The sequence below is a fragment of the Muntiacus reevesi genome, chromosome 3 (genome assembly GCF_963930625.1).
Source record: "Muntiacus reevesi chromosome 3, mMunRee1.1, whole genome shotgun sequence".
In the NCBI taxonomy this organism is placed as follows: domain Eukaryota; kingdom Metazoa; phylum Chordata; class Mammalia; order Artiodactyla; family Cervidae; genus Muntiacus; species Muntiacus reevesi.
This window is the reverse complement of record NC_089251.1, coordinates 207,218,868-207,236,552: the sequence shown is the minus strand read 5'-3', so window position 1 is coordinate 207,236,552 and position 17,685 is coordinate 207,218,868. Positions and strand designations below refer to the sequence as shown.

Below are 17,685 nucleotides of genomic sequence, written 5' to 3'. Positions count from 1 at the left end.
TGAGGAAATTTTTGAAGAGGCTTAATGAGAATGTTTTCATTACTTCTGTACTCAATAGGCTATAATTTATTTGTCATGTATCTAAAAACGTGATAAATCTGGATCATTTTTAGTATCTTTAACATAAATTTGAGGGGAAAAAGTTGGAAACATGGCACTTTTTTTTTTTTATTAAACAGTGGGTATGATTTCATTTGTGATTCTTGCTAATAAAATATATAATTTAATTTTTAAACTTTTTTATCAAAGCAATGCATGTTTGTAACTTTAAAAATTTAAGTGCTATGGATTTAACTTTATAAAACAGCACTTTCCTTCCTCATCTCTCCCTACTCTTAAACCCTTGATCCCCCAGAGGCACACGCTTTAAAATTTTAAAGAGTTTTTCCTGATAGTTTTCTCATGTATTTCTTCTACTTTTTGTTTGTTATTTTAAATATTAGATACTATAATTTCCTACTAGGAAAGATGAGTATTTTGTTCTTTTCCTTTTGTCCCCCCTCCTTAACACGATATACTTATCTTCTTCCTCTTTCTGTGATATAGTTATGTCATAATTTTGGGTAAAAATATTTTTTATTATGGTGACTGTGTATATATATATATATATATAAATATTCACATAAATATGTGAATATACATAAAGTTCAAAGAACCTTGCATTGAGCACCTACAGTCTAGACTCAGCAATCAATTTTACTGTAATTGTCTTAGAACATCTGTTTATTTGGTTATCTTTCTATTACTCCATCTTACTTTTTAAATCACTGCAAAGAGTTGCAGATTGAGTCATTTCACCCCTAACTACTTTAGCATACGTTATCATCAACTAGGGGCTTCCTGTATGGCTCAGCTGGTAAAGAATCCACCTGCAATGTGAAAGACCTGGGTTCAATCCCTGGGTTGGGAAGATCCCCTGGAGAAGGGAAAGGCTACCCACTCCAGTATTCTGGCCTGGAGAATTCCATGGACTGTATAGTCCATGGGGTTTCAAAGAGTCGGACACGACTGAGCGACTTACACATCATCAACTAGAGTTTATTACTGTTTACATTTTTTTCTTTTATATAAAACTTACATTCTGTAAAATCACACATCTTAACCCTACCATTGTATTGGTTTGCCCTGGCATTGGCGAACTTTGTCTAAAGGTAGACAGGGAAGATTTTTGGCTTTGTGAACCGTGTGGTGTGTTGCAGCTGCTTAGCTCTGCTCTTGTAGTAGAAAGCCACCATTCGCAGTACTTAAAGGAGTGGCTGTGGCTGTGTTCCAGTCAGCTTATTTACCAAAAGAAGGGTAGCCTGGATTTGGCCTGCAGGATGCATGATGTCTTAATCGTTGCCCTTCTCTGGTTTTGACAGATGCATATGTCTGTGTAGCCCAAACCCTTATCAGAATACAGAACATAAGCTGCAAATTATCTCGTGCCCTTTTCCACTTAATCCCTACCCCCGTCTCTTGGAGGCAACCCTTGTTCCAGTTTTTCCCCACACATAGACGATTTCCTCATTTTTGAGTTTCACATAAATGGGATTGTATAAGACGTGCTCTTTGGTAAGACTTCACTCACCGTGACCTTGAGACTCATGCATGCTGTTGGATTTGCCGGGTCACACTCTGTTTCGTAGAGACAGGCCTCACCGCCCATTTCCCTGTCGAAAATCACCTGGGCTGTTCCAAGTTTGTGATGGTTAGGAATATTTTGGATATTGTGAATGTTCTTATACAAGTCTTTTGTGAACATGTTTTTATTTCTCTTGTGTAAACACCTAGATAAGGAATTGTGTCATGGGATACCTGTATGATTGATTTATAGGAAGGTTTCAGAACTTTTCCCAAACGACTGTACCTTTTTGCACACCCACCAACAATGTGTTATTGATCTGGTTACTCTGCGTTCTGTCTAACATTTCATATGTGTCTTTTTAATTTTAGCCATTCTGGTGGGTGTGAGCTTTCTCATTTGGGTTTTAATTTGCATTTTTCTGGTGACTGGTAACATTGAGTACTTTTTCATGTGCTTATTAGCTATTTGTATATTTTCCTTGTGAGATCTTCTGATTAAATTTTATTTTGTATAGAATTCTGTTTTTCTTGGAGTGAATAATTTAACTGCCATGGTTTTTTTAGTTTGCTTAATTTTACACATAACTATTACTAAATTATCTCCAAATTCTTGAACATAGTCCAAAGCCTTCCTAAATAAGTTTAAATACATCAAGTAGTTTAGAAGTTAAAGATTTTATGAATGGAAAAGATCTAATCCCAGTTAATTGAAAAAAATTTCTATGGTGTCTTTTAAAATCTAGAACATGATTTTATTTGCAGTGAATTTAAGTTTTATCTGTCTTTCCTTTTGCAAGTTGTGCTCATTAAATTTAAGGAATTTTTCCTTAACTCCAGGTCAAAAAGATAATTCTGTATTTCTTAAGTTTAAGTGTTGCCTTTCACGTTTAAGTATTTGAGCTAACAAAAATAATTGAATAGTCAAATCGACTCATGAGAATGTCTTACATGGTTTAAAGCTTGGTGATATAAAATGATTTAGGTATTCCTGAGGCAAAGGTGAATCATGAAGTTCAGGATTTTGGGTGCTGTTCCTTAGGTCCTTTCTTGCCTCACTGGGATATGTTCTGACCCAGACTTATCCCATAGGTTTCTAAGTGATGTGGTGTATGCAGTCGCATAACTTAAACTGAAGAGAACTGTGTAAACATCTCCATTTTACACTCTAGCAGTTAAATGTTTGTATAGATCTATTTGAATTCTCTAGTTTTTTGTTAGCCTATGTGTCTTTGTACCTCTGAGTTTAATGACTTTTATAAATATAGTGTTTGAAAAATACATTATTTCTCACTTACAAATTGTCTATAAAGTTATCACAGTAATCTGATAATGCCTATTTAAATGTTATTCAATTTCATAGACTGAACCTCCACTGAATACTCCAGAAAACAGGGAATATACTGCTGAAATAATGTTTGAGTCCTTCAATGTTCCTGGCTTGTACATTGCTGTACAGGTAAGCAAGTTTAGATGTCAAAATAAGCATGGCTCTTAAGTGTTAACCTGATTTAATTCAACCTTAAAATATTTGTGTATTTTTCTTAATTTCAAAACATATAGTTTTCTATTGAATTGATAATTTAGAAATCATTAGAGCAATGGAACTATTTAGTGAGTAAAAGAGAAGTGTAGAAGTAAATTGATGGTTTTTGGATAAATTAATAAGGCCTTTCGTAGAACAGAAATAAGGGAACTAATGTTTATTCAGAGTTCATGCCAAAAGCTTTGTATACACATTTATTTACCCTTATAACATTCGTTGTGTCCTCCTTTGTAGTCTGTTTTGAATTAGTTACCACTACATATGTTTGACCATTGTTGCCATCGTGTCCCTCTGTATACTGTATATCATAAATCCCTATAATGTTTTGTCGAATTTAATTTGTATGAAATTAAATCTGTATGGAACAGTGGAATAGTTTCTCTCCCCTCTTAGGAACAGAGCTTACTTCTTACTTGTTTCTTAACCCTGTAGTAAATGTGATCCCTGGCATATCACAGATGCTTAACAAGTATATAAATTATTGTGTAGTTCTGTTAGTCCATAATGATTATGGTGTGATCCAGTGTTAAAGTAAGAGGATGGTCTAGTTACCTTTCTAGATTCCTTTCAGCTATTATATTGGAAGTAAATGAAATAAAGCCAGCTTAGTACTATTTTTAATTAATTATCTTGTTTGAGGCTTGGATTTGTATGAAATTTAGTTTTTTTAATTGAACTAGTTACATTAATTTCTTAATTTGTAAATGGAAAAACTTATACTTTATTGCTTATGCCAAGATTTTTTATAGAAAAACATTATTTCATCAACTTTGTTTTCCTAATTAAATCATAGTATTTGGAAGTGTGCAGTGGTCTTTTCTCTGCTCATATAGCTCGTTACATATTCCTGAATGCATGTTGCATTTAGAAAATTTGGAGCTAATCTTTTAAGAGTAACACTTGTATATAGCCATCTATGTATTAAATAACTCATGATTGGTGTCTCTACCTTACTTTCACCTTTGTGTTTGATATAGGCTAGGCCATATATATACACAAAGTTTAAGTCCTGTACTGTATTATCTCATGTTAGTCTCCTATATGTTAGTACTGTAGTATCTCATGTTAGTCTTCCACTTTTTTTTTGGCTATAGGAGGAAAATGGCCCTCACTAAAATATGGAAAATTTATAAATATGCCCTTAAAAACTAATGTAAGCATTTAAGTTGTCTTAATAATATATAGGATATAAACAATTTTATTGTATAATGTAAGTTAATTCTGTGTATTTTCTTTCCAAAGATACTACATTTACAACTGAATAAAGTTCTACAAAAAAATTTTTTTCTATTAACTGTTTATTTCACTTTCATGCCTGCCATATTTCTTTTTGTCCAAGGCCGTTCTTGCCTTAGCTGCATCTTGGACCTCCAGACAAGTAGGAGAACGGACGTTGACCGGTACAGTAATAGACAGTGGAGACGGTGTCACTCATGTCATCCCTGTGGTAAGGATATTTTACAATTACTGAACAACATAGCAGTTAACATCTAGCAAGGTTAAATTATATGGATTAATGCCACCTTAAAAAAAACTTGAAATATTATATTTATTTACTATAATTTGGTCATTGCTCAGCTATAGTCGTGTTTTGCTCACATTATTTGAATTTTGTGAACAAATTCCGTTTTTTTTTCTTTTTTACTATAAGTTTGTACTATAGTTAAAAATAATTAGAAAATTATTAGAAGTTGTTTCCAGTTTGTAGTTAGGAAATGATGAATTCTAGTATCTGGAATGGAAATGTGCCTTTCTTTTCTTAAACATGGAATTCAGTTTTCCAGTTTGGATGTATGTTAGCCAGTGAATGTGCTAAGTCACTCAGTCATGTCTGACTCTGCGACCCCACGGACTGTAGCCTGCCAGACTCCTCTGCCCATGGGATTCTCCAGGCAAGAATACTGGAGTGGGTTGCCATTTCCTACTCCACAGCCAGGGAATAGTTTTTCTTATTCTTCTTAATTAACAGATTTCATACTTGTGTTAGCTTTCTACTAAAATGGCAGTTAGTTGAAAGCACATGACCATCAATGACTTTTGGGGAATTACATTTTTGAATTAAAAAGCTCAAGTTGTGGTTGTGCTTTGCATGGACTTAATCAAGCACATTAAAAAAAATTGCATCAGATTGGATTATTTGTGAGAGAAGGCATTTTTCTGCCAAAGCCTTTCTACTTCTAATTTTTAACGACAAATATTTTCATTGTGCTCAATAGATTCAGAGTTATTACTTGAATTCATACTGATCTCTATTGGCTTGGTATATATAGAAATATTTCTCTTTTAAAACATTTTTATGTTACATTGAATATCATGTAAAGAATGAAATTGTTTTGAACTTTTATTTCTTCATTATTTTTATTCCTCATTTTAATGCACTGGGCAACCTCTGTTGACTATTACATCTTCAGAGTGATTATTAGGTTAGATGTACTAATTCACCCTCCTGATATCATAATAGTTTTATCAATACTTGCCCTTTAAAAAAAAAAGAAACTTTTTTGAGATATAATTCACACACCACACAATTCATTCATTTATAGTGTACAATGCAGTGTTTTTTGTATAAAGTGCATCATTACCAGTCAATTTTAAAACATTTTTATCACTCTAAAAAGAAACCTTATATATCTTAGCATTCACTCTCCCCCCTTACCTTTAGCCCAGTCTACTTTTTCTGTCTCTATAGTTTTGCTTGTTCTCGATATTTCATATAAATGGAGTCCTACACTCTTGTGATTGTCCTCTCTCACATAGCCCAGTGTTTTCAAGGTTTATCCATGATGTAGCATGTCTAGTACTTCACTTATTATTATTGCCAAATGATATCTTATTGTATGGCTATTCTACATTTTATTGTATTGCATTGGGGGATATTTTAACATCTTGGAAATTAGGGTGTGTCTAATATTTTGATAGCTTTTTTAATAATTTAGTTGGCATATTTTTCTTAGTGCTACATATTCTTTTCCTTCTTTTTTTTTCCAGAATGGGAACAATAATAGCAACCTGTTTAATAGAACTGTTTTGAGGATTAAATAATGGATACATGTATGCTGCTTAGAGATACATAAAGATTCTTAAATTGTTCATTTAAAATTCTCATTTTAACCTCAAGATCTATGTTGTAGATTATAGTATCCTTTAAGGACCTCAGTTTACTTACTTATAAAATGCAAATGAGTTCCTTAACCTAATCCAAGTAGGCTAGGATTTGAACTTGCTCTGCCTGACTGCAGTCTCTTCTTAATATCTACACAATTAAGCAATAATATCTTTATCTTTATAATTAATATTGGAGTAGGTAATTTGCAAAAAGAAGCTACCAACTTGGAACAGTTTTATGAAGCATATTAAGAATTGGGTATTCCTATTATTTTTTCCTGCATTCTTTTGAATTAATGGAGTATTTTTTATAATTTCATTTTTTTTTTTTTTTACTGACTTAGCTATGGTGTGTATTTCTTTGTTATTGTCATTTGATTTTGGTGAGTTTTGCTGTATAGTTTATAGTAAACATCTCTAACTTACCATAATCTAATAATGATACTCTACCTTTTCATAAAATAACAGTGTTGTTAATGAAATCTAATTTTGTTACATTATTTTTGTACTTCTGAGTTGTAGTAAATTTATGAATGCATTCTGCAAAATTAAATTATTTGGAATTATGTGGTGCATGGACTACCTCAGACTTAAGTTGATACCTGCTTCATTAGAAGAATGATAGAAAATGTGTGTTAATGATCAAATTTCCTACAATGCAATTTAAATTTCTTGCTGAAATTATAGAAAATTTAAACAGTAAATTCCTATTTGAAGTCTGTTATGTAAAACCTTTAATGCTTCTGAAATTCACTATTTCTTTGTTGTTGAATCATTTCAGTCTTTGTTATAAACTCTTACCAGTGGGATAATAAATCTAACTTGCTGGCCATTCTTATTCATGGTGTCTGTACAGTATTGTAAATTCTGTGGTAAGTTAGCTATGAAGAATACAGTTGAGGAATAAAGACTAGAAGCATTTTCTTAGAATGAAGCAATACTTAGGGATACAAATGCAGTAATTGGAGAAATTGGTCTTTAGTGATTAGTTTAGGTGATTCTTGAAAACATTGAAAATAAACGTGGCACTTTCTCCCCATCCAGGCTGAAGGGTATGTGATTGGCAGCTGTATTAAGCACATTCCAATCGCAGGACGAGATATCACGTATTTTATTCAGCAGTTGCTGAGAGACCGAGAAGTAGGAATTCCTCCAGAGCAGTCCTTGGAAACTGCTAAGGCAGTGAAGGTAAAAATTATGCTGAGAATGTCATTCAGTTAGAAATGAAAGTCATGTTTATAATATTAACTGGAAAAATTCTTAAGTCAAGAACAGTAGTTTAACAAAAGCTTTTGTTACCAGTTACAAGCCCCTATTCTTAATTTATGTTTTTTTCTCTGTATTTCTTATAGGAGATTTGGGGGTCTTAGCAACTTGTTGCTTGCTCTCACTACATTTCACATTTGAGAAGACTAACATATAAGGACATTTATACAAACTGACTTCAACATACTTACTGTCTTTAGTAAAATAAATGTAGCATGCCTTGGAGGTGCTGTGGGTTCTGTTCTGGCCCACTGTGGGGAAGCGAGTATCACAAAAAAGCAAATCGCACAAACTTTTTGGTTTCCCACTGCGTTTAAAGGTTATATTTACACTACAGTCTATTAAGTGGCAATAGCATTATGTCTGTAAAATGTACGTACTTTAATTTGGAACCCCATACTTTAATTAAAAAATATTTATTGCTAAAGCATGCTGTCATCTGATCATGCAGATGCCAAATATCTTCAGTTTGTAAAAAATACATTATTGGCGAAGCACAGTAAAATGGGGTATGTCTGTGATTAGTTCACTTCAGAGTCCTCACATTCTCAATTTTCACTGATTTCTCTATTTCTGATTCTAACAGTTATCTGTTACAACAAAATTTTCGGTGTCACTGATTCATTGGGCTGTAGAATAGTTGCAGTGGTTGGTTCAAATGATATGGCAGATAGAAGAAAAATGTGAAGGCTGTGTAAGGTATTTTAATAATTTGTATGCTACACTAGGGCTTATGCAAAATACCAAAATATTTAGCATTGCTTTTTAAAATTTATCATTTGTCAACATATCTAAAAAATTTCATTTATGTTTTAAATACATAAAAGCAAAACTTCCCAGGTAAAAATAGTTCCATTGATTTGACAGTCTTTGCATGATTATAGTGTTTTCCTTGCTTATCAGAGGTTAGGAATGAAAGTGAATTTACCACTTCCTACATAGTAAAGGAATTTGTTAATGGTTGCCAAAAGTCACCTCAGAAATTTTATTTACTGAAGCATAGTTGCTCTATAATATATATGTTACAGGTGCACAGCATGCTGAGGCATAGCTTTTAAAGATCTTACTTCATTTAAAATACTGGCTATATTCCCTATGTTGTACAATATATCCTTGAAGTTTATTTTATACCTAATAATTTGTACCTCTTACTGTATTAATTTGTGTGGTTATGTCAGGTATTTATTTTGCAATTCTTTGTGTATTTTGCTTTCTCTTAAATATAAAGTCCTTTGAGTATTGAAACAGTATAAAATTTTGTATGACATTAATGAGTGCTTTCATGAAGTAGCACTGAAATATTAGAAATTGACTCTTTGTTAAGTCTTATTCTATTTGTATGTGAAGCCCAGGAGATGAACTGTTTATTTGTACTATACATATGATAACATCCTAACATAAAATTTTCTTCATCTTAATTTCTGAATTTTATTTTCTTAAGATATTTTTTCATTTGATTTTAGTTTACTGAAAATAAATACCATTCTGTTTTGCTTTTCCTAAAACAATGGAGAAAAATTACTTTTTGTTTTCTAGGAGCGCTATAGTTATGTCTGCCCAGACTTAGTAAAAGAATTTAACAAGTATGATACAGATGGATCAAAGTGGATTAAACAGTATACTGGAATCAATGCTATCTCAAAGAAAGAGTTTTCCATTGATGTTGGATATGAGAGATTCTTGGGACCTGAAATTTTTTTTCATCCAGAGGTAAGTTGTTTTTTTTTTTTTTTTTAAAGATAGATTTGTTTTGAATTATTCTGCAGAAAATACCAGTCAAGAGTATCAAAGTTAATCTCAGGAACTTTCTTTTGAATGCTAAAGTGCTATAGTGAGTAATCTTTACATCAGTGTATATTCTCATCAGCATTGTAAAGTGCTCCCATTTATATAGATTTTTGCCAGGTCATAGTATATGTTTGGCTTTACATTTTTGCTAATCTGATGGTTATGAGATGGTATATGTAATCATTTTAATTTTATTTCTTTTGAAATCTCTTGATTTCAGTGTCTTTGAGGCAGAGACCAGAATTTATTATTTCTAGAAGTCCTTTTATTTTTGAACTGAAAAGTTTCTTAATTTTTAGTTGTGATATTTAAATCAGTAGTGGTCTAATCTCTATCATGTGTCCAACTTACTTTTCAGTTTGCTAACCCAGACTTTACCCAGCCTATCTCAGAAGTTGTAGATGAAGTAATTCAGAATTGTCCTATTGATGTCAGACGTCCTCTCTACAAGGTCAGTGTTTATAGCAAAATTGTTATTCTAAGTGACACTTTTAAAAAACGTCTTTATTTTCTCTCTGTTGGTGAATGTAGATTTAAAAACACGTCTAAACTTCTGTTTATGTAAAAGTTCTATTTATTTATTTTTCTCCACTAATACAGAATATTGTCCTCTCCGGAGGTTCAACCATGTTCAGGGACTTTGGACGTCGCTTGCAAAGAGATTTGAAAAGAACTGTAGATGCCAGACTGAAATTAAGTGAGGAATTGAGTGGTGGTAGATTGAAGGTAGGTTTTCTCAATTATTGGTAGAAAGGTTGAGGGTGCCTTGATTATTATATTGGAAATGTAGAATGTCTGCCAGCTTTCTTTGGAAGATAAGAGGAGCCTGAGGTATCTAATGGAAAGTGGTTAATTTTATAGATTAATATCCATGATATTCTTGGTCATTCCATTCCTCTAGGATATTACCTATATTTCTGGAAAATACAACAACCCAATGCAGTATTGTTGCCTGGAGAATTCCGTGGACAGAGGAGCCTGGTGGGCTACTGTCATGGGGTTGCAGAGTCAGCCATGATGGAGTGATTAGCACTTTCACTTTCATAGCTATGAGAGAGATTTTTTTAATGTTTATCTCACAGATAATTTACATACAGTAGTTTGTTGCATATTCCAGGAATAATATTCTTTATGAGTCTACAAAATAGTAAATACCTTTTATAGCAGGACAACAAAGCAGAGTTGAAAGAGAGAGACTGTTGTGTGATTTCACCTGTTTTCACACACTGACTGTCCTCTCCCATAGCAGCCTCATAGTGTGAAATCAGATTGTTGGTACAGCAAAATAACCTTTCAATTTCTGTCCTGTAATTTTGGGTTTGCTGTCAAAAAAAAAAAAAAAAATCAAAATTAACTTCAAATTCTCAGATGACTGCTTTATATATTTGTAAGACAAATTTCCAGTAAATTTTGTTTCATTTTCATGATATGTGAGATATTGAAGCAAAACATTGATTCAGAGGATATGTTACTAAGTAAAACGCATTTATGCAACTTGGAAAATTTTCAAGAATGAGGGCTTCATCCGAGACTACCAGTTACCCAGAATTACTTGAAAGTGGTAAATACAACACCCTGTGGTTTACTGCTGTTTGAAGAATTGCATGATAGCTGACTACTTTGAGCCCCTAAATTTTGATTATTTTAAACTATCCCTTGGAGTACAGTAAAAAGTAGTTGTTTAGTTTGTAATGACTCATTGCAGCTAAATAAAAATGTTGAGAGATTTTTTTTTTCTCTCAGTGTTGTCAGCACTATGCTAACATATCTAATAATATAGGAAAAATCCTACATATTGGAGTACTCCACCTCCTTCCCTTTTATTTTACTCAGTAGTTATTTTTATGGATCTTTATAGCATCTTTAAATATCTGTATTTAAATCTGGCTTTTTTTTCCTGTCAATCTGATTTTAAAGGACAGTCAAATAGCTTTTTTTTAGTAACAAAAAGACATATCTTTTTGTGACATATAAATTAAAAAAATTTTTATTCCAAAATAATTTCATACTTTAACACGGTTGGCAAATTCTAGTAGAATTCCTATATATTCTTCTCCTAGACTTCCAAATTTTAGCATTTTATATTTGCTTTATTTTTCTATTTTTTTTTTATTTTTCTATTTTTATAATATATGTATGTATACAAATAGACACATGTATCTTCCTGAACTATTTGAGAGTGACTTGCCAAGTATAGCCTATTACCCCTAAATTTTAGTGTGTATTTCCTAAAAACAGGCCATTACAATGATCAGAATCAAAAAAAAATATATATATATATATATATTTTTTTTTCCTGGTCTAGAATTCAGTGCGGGATTATATGTTTGAATTTGGTTCATTTCCCTCTTATCTGGAAAAAGGACTCATTTTTTTTGTCTCTTATAACTTTAATATTTTTGAAGACTACAAGCAATTTATTTTGCAGACTGTTTCTCAGTTTGGATTTGTCTGATATTTTCTTATGATTAGGTTCAGATAATGTATTTTTGGCAGTAATAGTAGTGATGTTGTATTCTTTTTACTGCATTGTATTGCCAGACGCATGATTTGTTTTATATGTTAACTTTGATCGCCTGGTTAAGTGTGTCAGGTGTCTCTATTATAAAGTTATTGTTTTTTCCTTTATATTTAATAAGAATCTTATAGGATGATACTTTCAGATTAGGTATAACTGCCTTGTTTTTCATCAAAGTCTCAGCCACTGATTTTAATATCGTATTTAGTTATTGCTGTGGTAGTTGCCAAATGGTATTTTGCAAATCCCATTATTTATTCTGTGTTTCATAGTCTCATTTTACTGTAAGAAAGAGTATGTCCTTCCCCCTTATTCATTCATTAATATCCCTGAACTCCTGATTTCTCAGTTATTCTGTAGGCTGTATCATTAATACTGTTATTAAGTTTGATGCTTAAATTTTCTCATATTTGACTAGTAAGAATCCTTCAGAGGTGGCTTTTATTCCTTTTGTTGTGGCCACAGTATTCTGCAGGTACATCCTCACTTTCTGAAATAGCAAAATATTGCAGGTTCATCTTGTACTTGTTCTTCTCCAGTCTTGAAATCAGCCATTTTATTTCAGGGTACCCTTGTTCCTTTTAGTGGAGAATGCTATATACATAAAATAGACAAGCAGCAAGGATTTTACTGTATAGCACAGGGAACTGTATTCAGTATCTATAGTAACTCTAATGGAAAATAATCTGAAATCTATCTATGTACCTATATATATATGAATTACTTTGCTGTACACCCCAAAACTAACACAATATTATAAACCAACTGTACTTCAATTAAAAGAAACAAAGATTTGAACACTAGATATATATTAAATTGTCACTGAGGGGGTCAGTGCATCTAGGCCTTGTTGGCAGTCATATGTAGGGTGTATGTGTGTGTATATGTGTATGTATGCATGTAAATGTAGTTCTCTGTAGAAACTAAAAACTACAGATTCATACAGATAATAGAAGTTTCAGAATACTGTAAGGTTCATTCTAGCCTTATACCTTCTCATATTTGTAATGCTCTTCTGTGACGCTAAGAAACCAGCCTTATGTTCGTTTGCTCAATCCTGGAATACATATATAGTAGTTTCAGAATTATTGATCCATGCCACTGTGAGAAATAGACCAACTAATGAGAGTTCAGTGTTTGCTTAGTTTTTAGCTTAAGCCTGAGGACGTAGTCCTAATACTGTGTTCATGGGTTACCTGGATTAGTTCTTTTCCCATACTTCAGTGTGGTTATATTTTAAAAAATTATAAAATTAGCTTAATTTGTTTCTGTTACATTGTTTTGCTCTGTGTACACCCCCACCTCCACATCTTTTTTTAATTTATTTTTGAGTATGTACAACTAAGGTTAAATACTACAGGGATTATTATATGAGTTTATCATTGAACTGATCTTACTATATCTTTTATAGCCAAAACCTATTGATGTACAAGTCATTACACACCACATGCAACGATATGCAGTTTGGTTTGGAGGATCTATGCTGGCTTCCACAGTAAGTGAGATGAAGCTTACTTTAAAATTTGACTTTTTTGTTTTAAAGATAAAATAATTTATCAACTTAAACAGTTTAGAGAAACAAGAGAAATTTCTTGAATTTTTATATAATATTGCACAGGGAAATTTTAAAATTGAACACAAATAAACACAGTATTTTTGAAAAGTGGAATTCATTTGGACTTACTGGTTTTTTTGTTTTGTTTTTTGTTCTTGCTAGACCTTTTTTGAGTGAGCACTTCTTTTAAAAATTGATTATTTTTTTTAGCTGTGCTGAGTCTTCAGTGCTGCACGTGGGCTTTTTCTAGTTTCAGCAACTGGGGGCTGTTCTTCATTGCAGTGCGCAGATTTCTCATTGTGGTAGCTTCTTGTTGCAGAGCACAGGCTCTAGGGTGCAAGGACCTCAGTAGTTGCAGCTCATGGGCCCTAGAGCACAGGTGCATGGGCTTAGTTGCCCTGTGGCATGTGGCATCTTCCCGGATCAGGGATAAAACCCATGTCCCCTACTTGGGCAGGCATATTCTTCATCATTGGATCATCAGGAAAGTCCTAGAGTGAGGATTTAAAGCTTATCTGTGGGGAGAACCTTTAAGTCTGTGGTGATACAGGTATCAGAAGGCCATTGTTTTTCCTGTGCAAATATTTTAAAATATTAAGAGTTGCCACATAGGAAGTACGATGTTCTAAACTGAGTCAAGGGAATTAATATACCTCTCCCAAACCAAAACATCATAAAGTCCCTTTAAAAGATACTTTAAATTTTAACATCCTTAGCATAGTAAATAGTGGTGCTCTACGCTGTAGTGCCTGGAGAAGGAATGGCAGCCCGCTTCAATATTCTTGCTCGGCAAATCCATGGACGGAGGAGCCTGGCGGGCTGCAGTCCATGATGTTGCAGAGTTGTACATGACTGAGTGACTTCACTTTTTTAGCTTTATCCTGTAGTACACAGTAGAAAATAAAATGTAAGAACTTTTATTTGAATTATTGAAAACTATACAACCTTGGATTTCAATAAAAGCATTTAAAAATAAGAGGTAAAAGTTATTTTCTTCCTTAATTTGAATTGTCTTCAGTTGTGCTATCTCTATCACCTAGTTGAGTGTGTAACTTTCCCCTTGGAGAAATGAGGTAATATAGACTATGGAATAGTCTGTCTATACCAAACCTTCAGTGAGGAAAGCAAGTTTTTGGAACATGACCTGGAATACGTCACCTGTAACTTACATGAATGCTGCTGCTTTTCTTGATTCAATGTACAGTGTGGGAAAGCCACAACAGAATAGTTTGGGCATTTGAGATTCCTCAAAATTGAAAAATTCCAGGAGAAACAGATGTTGAGGAGGGGGATTAGAGAGACTTTTGTCAAATGTTCCTTTTCAGTTTTGGTTATAGACTTGTAGCTGATTTTGAGTCACAGTTGTTAGAATTTTAAAGCTTTGTTCAACTACCATGAATGGACTGATAAATGTTTTAGATTTAACATATCTATCTTAAAGCATGTTGAAAAGTGGTACATTTTTGACCTTTCCAAAAATCTGTTTTTCAGCCTGAGTTCTACCAAGTATGCCACACCAAAAAGGATTATGAAGAAATTGGACCTAGCATTTGTCGTCACAATCCAGTGTTTGGAGTCATGTCGTAAAATTGGCTTCATAGTTATTGGGGTTAGGGAGGTGGGGAAGAAATAGTCTTTCTGATTACCTGTTTTGTCTGGATGGCTGGTTTTAAACCTGACTTGAAATAATAAGACCAAACATTAATTATACAGGAATATTTTAATAAGTATATCACCATGCGAATGTAGAGGAGAGCCAAAATGATTAAGTGTTTTTCTTTAGATTGAATATTTGAATCTTACGTGTATCAAAAAGAAGTGGGTTTTAGTTCTTTCTGTGCCCTGGTATTTTGTATATTATTGAATTATCCAAGATTTGATGGGATTTATCAGTATGTAGATAGCTCTATAATGCTTGAATTGTACACTTTGAAGTGTGTGCAATGCAAGAGCTTGTTTATATTTCATACTTTTTATACTTTGAGGAAAAAAAGTCAAAGAAAAACTAGTATTTGAGGGTAAAAAAAAGTGACCAAGTAAAGGATAAATACAAAAGTAGCCCGTGAGACTTGGCGCACGCACACTCATGGGATCCCAGTTATTGTGAAGTGCTCCCACCCTCCTGTGCCCCCAGCGGTTTTCTCTGCAAGCGCTTTTGGAGCTAAGAAGCCAGTGTCCTGGGTTAACTGACGCCTGCTAGTGCTTTCTGATTGCTCGCATTCTGTTTTCTCGCTTTAAAGGAAAAGTAAAGACAAGACTGTTGGACCAGAATTGCAGTTCTCTAGTGTCATTTCTTATTAAAAAATGAATAATTTGATTACCCAAATTGGTATACTTAAAGCCTAACACCATTCTAATAAAGGCACAAATTTCTTTTTAATACTTGTTTCAAGCTCTTTAATCTTTATAAGTTAACTAATAAATCTATTTTCTTCAAACCTCTGCAATAGTTCTTTAAAATCTCAACAGTTGGTTAGTAAGCTGACTTTTTTATGTGCTCTAAACAAATAATTGTGAACTTTTAATATGTTGAGTGCTTTCATTTTGATAACTGGATCTCCATTTGATATTTTCATTTGTATAACTCATTTGCAGTCCAAAAATTTTTTTAGTGCCAGTCCCTGACATATCATGGAAAGTTAATTTTCATTACATTTTAAAATATCTGGATCATGAAGAACAAGTGATGAAAATAAATTAAAACTGAATTACCTTTTCTAATGTTTTTTTTTTTAAGAAGCAGTGTCGTTCTACTTTGTGTTTCTATATTTATGTGCTTTTTATTTCTGTTGAAACAATAGAATTCATTGAAATCTCTATATATATGGTAGAAAATTTCTTGTGAGCTTGAAATTTTGCTAGTTATTTATAGAAGACTAAAATGAGAGATGTTTTTATAGGCTTTTAGAACTTAAGCAGTAATACCAGTGAACACTTGAACTTCATTATCCATGAAAATAACACACAGGATTAATGTTAATATATACTTCTGACCAAAAATTAAACAATTAAAGTGTTTTTGTTTTTAACATAGATTTGAGGAGTAAACTTTAGTTTTTATTTAGAGTGAATATGGATGTTTAAAATTATATTAGTCATTTATGTGAATCTTAATTCTTTGAGTGTGGGAGTCAGGAACATACTTTATGTTGTAAAGTGGTCATCCTGTCAGGATCAAAGATCTTGCTTTATTTGAAAAAGTATTTCATGAACATTGTAAAAAAAAAAAAACAAACAAACTGTTGAAGTGGTACCAAAGAGTACATAGTGAAAGATTTCTTTCTTACCCTAGCCTGTCTCATTTTTCTCATCATTACACTCTTAGAATGTCTTTTATGTCCTTGTAATTTTCTGTGCATATAGGAATGATATAGCTCCCTTGTTTTATACAAATAGGAGCTTACTATAAATATTGTTCTGCACTTTGCTTTTTCAAAGATCTTTTGATACAGAACTAAATGATAAGCATTAAAGATTTTATCCTCCTGGCCCCAAACAGTATTATTATTAGTATTGTCATAACTGCCTTTTCCATCTGAGATGACTGAATAGTAAATAAATAAACTCGAGGGTCAGAAATTTTGTTTTAAGCTTAAACTTGCTTGGGGAAACAGAAGTCTCTAGCCTTTCCTGTATGTTTCCTGGTGTATAATATGATAGAAACAGTGCTCTTACGTCCTTTACATCTCTCCTGTCATTGTGTATCATTAATTTATTGCACCCTTGGTTGTATATGTGTAGAGGTTGGCCAAGGTGATTAAAATCTATAGCACCGATATGAGAGACTGCATAAACATGTTACATTGGAAAAACACCAGATTGAAGCCTGAAACCAATTGTTGAGATTTTTATTCTAGTATTACAGATTGATAATACAACTCCTTCAACTTTTCTTGTTGTTGTTATTGTTAAAACATGAGAAAAATGTTTATATAATCAGGGACATATTGTTTGAACTTGCTGGACCTTAATTCAATTAATATATAAGATAGTAGTGTTATCTGGGGGCTTCCCTGGTGGCTCAGCTGGTGAAGAATTACCTGCAATGTGGGAGACCCTGGTTCAATTCCTGGGTTGGGAAGATCGCCTGGAGAAGGGATAGACTACCCACTCCAGTATTCTTGAACTTCCCTGGTGGCTCAGGCGGTAAAGAATCCCCCTGCAGTGCAGGAGACCTGGGTTCGATTCCTGAGTTGGAAAGATCTCCTGGAAGAAGGCATGGCAACCCACTCCAGTATTCTTGCCTGGAGAATCCCCATGCACAGAGGAGCCTGGCAGGCTGTGGTCCATGGGGTCGCAAAGAGTTGGACACAACTGAGCGACTGAGCATAGCACAGCAGTGTT

At 33.1% G+C, this 17,685-nt stretch overlaps 1 protein-coding gene across 1 annotated transcript in view; it reads left to right on the top strand.

Annotated features, from left to right (window-relative positions):
* ACTR3 (actin related protein 3) overlaps window positions 1-16,057 on the top strand; it is a 50,513-nt gene extending 34,456 nt beyond the window's left edge. The window contains exons 5-12 of the mRNA XM_065931409.1: window positions 2,927-3,022; window positions 4,449-4,556; window positions 7,259-7,402; window positions 9,017-9,190; window positions 9,627-9,719; window positions 9,869-9,994; window positions 13,198-13,281; window positions 14,833-16,057. Of these exons, the coding sequence (XP_065787481.1) occupies window positions 2,927-3,022; window positions 4,449-4,556; window positions 7,259-7,402; window positions 9,017-9,190; window positions 9,627-9,719; window positions 9,869-9,994; window positions 13,198-13,281; window positions 14,833-14,928 (921 nt within the window). The 3' untranslated portion in view covers window positions 14,929-16,057. The remainder of the gene's footprint in view (window positions 1-2,926; window positions 3,023-4,448; window positions 4,557-7,258; window positions 7,403-9,016; window positions 9,191-9,626; window positions 9,720-9,868; window positions 9,995-13,197; window positions 13,282-14,832) is intronic.
* The last annotated feature ends 1,628 nt before the right edge of the window (window positions 16,058-17,685 follow it).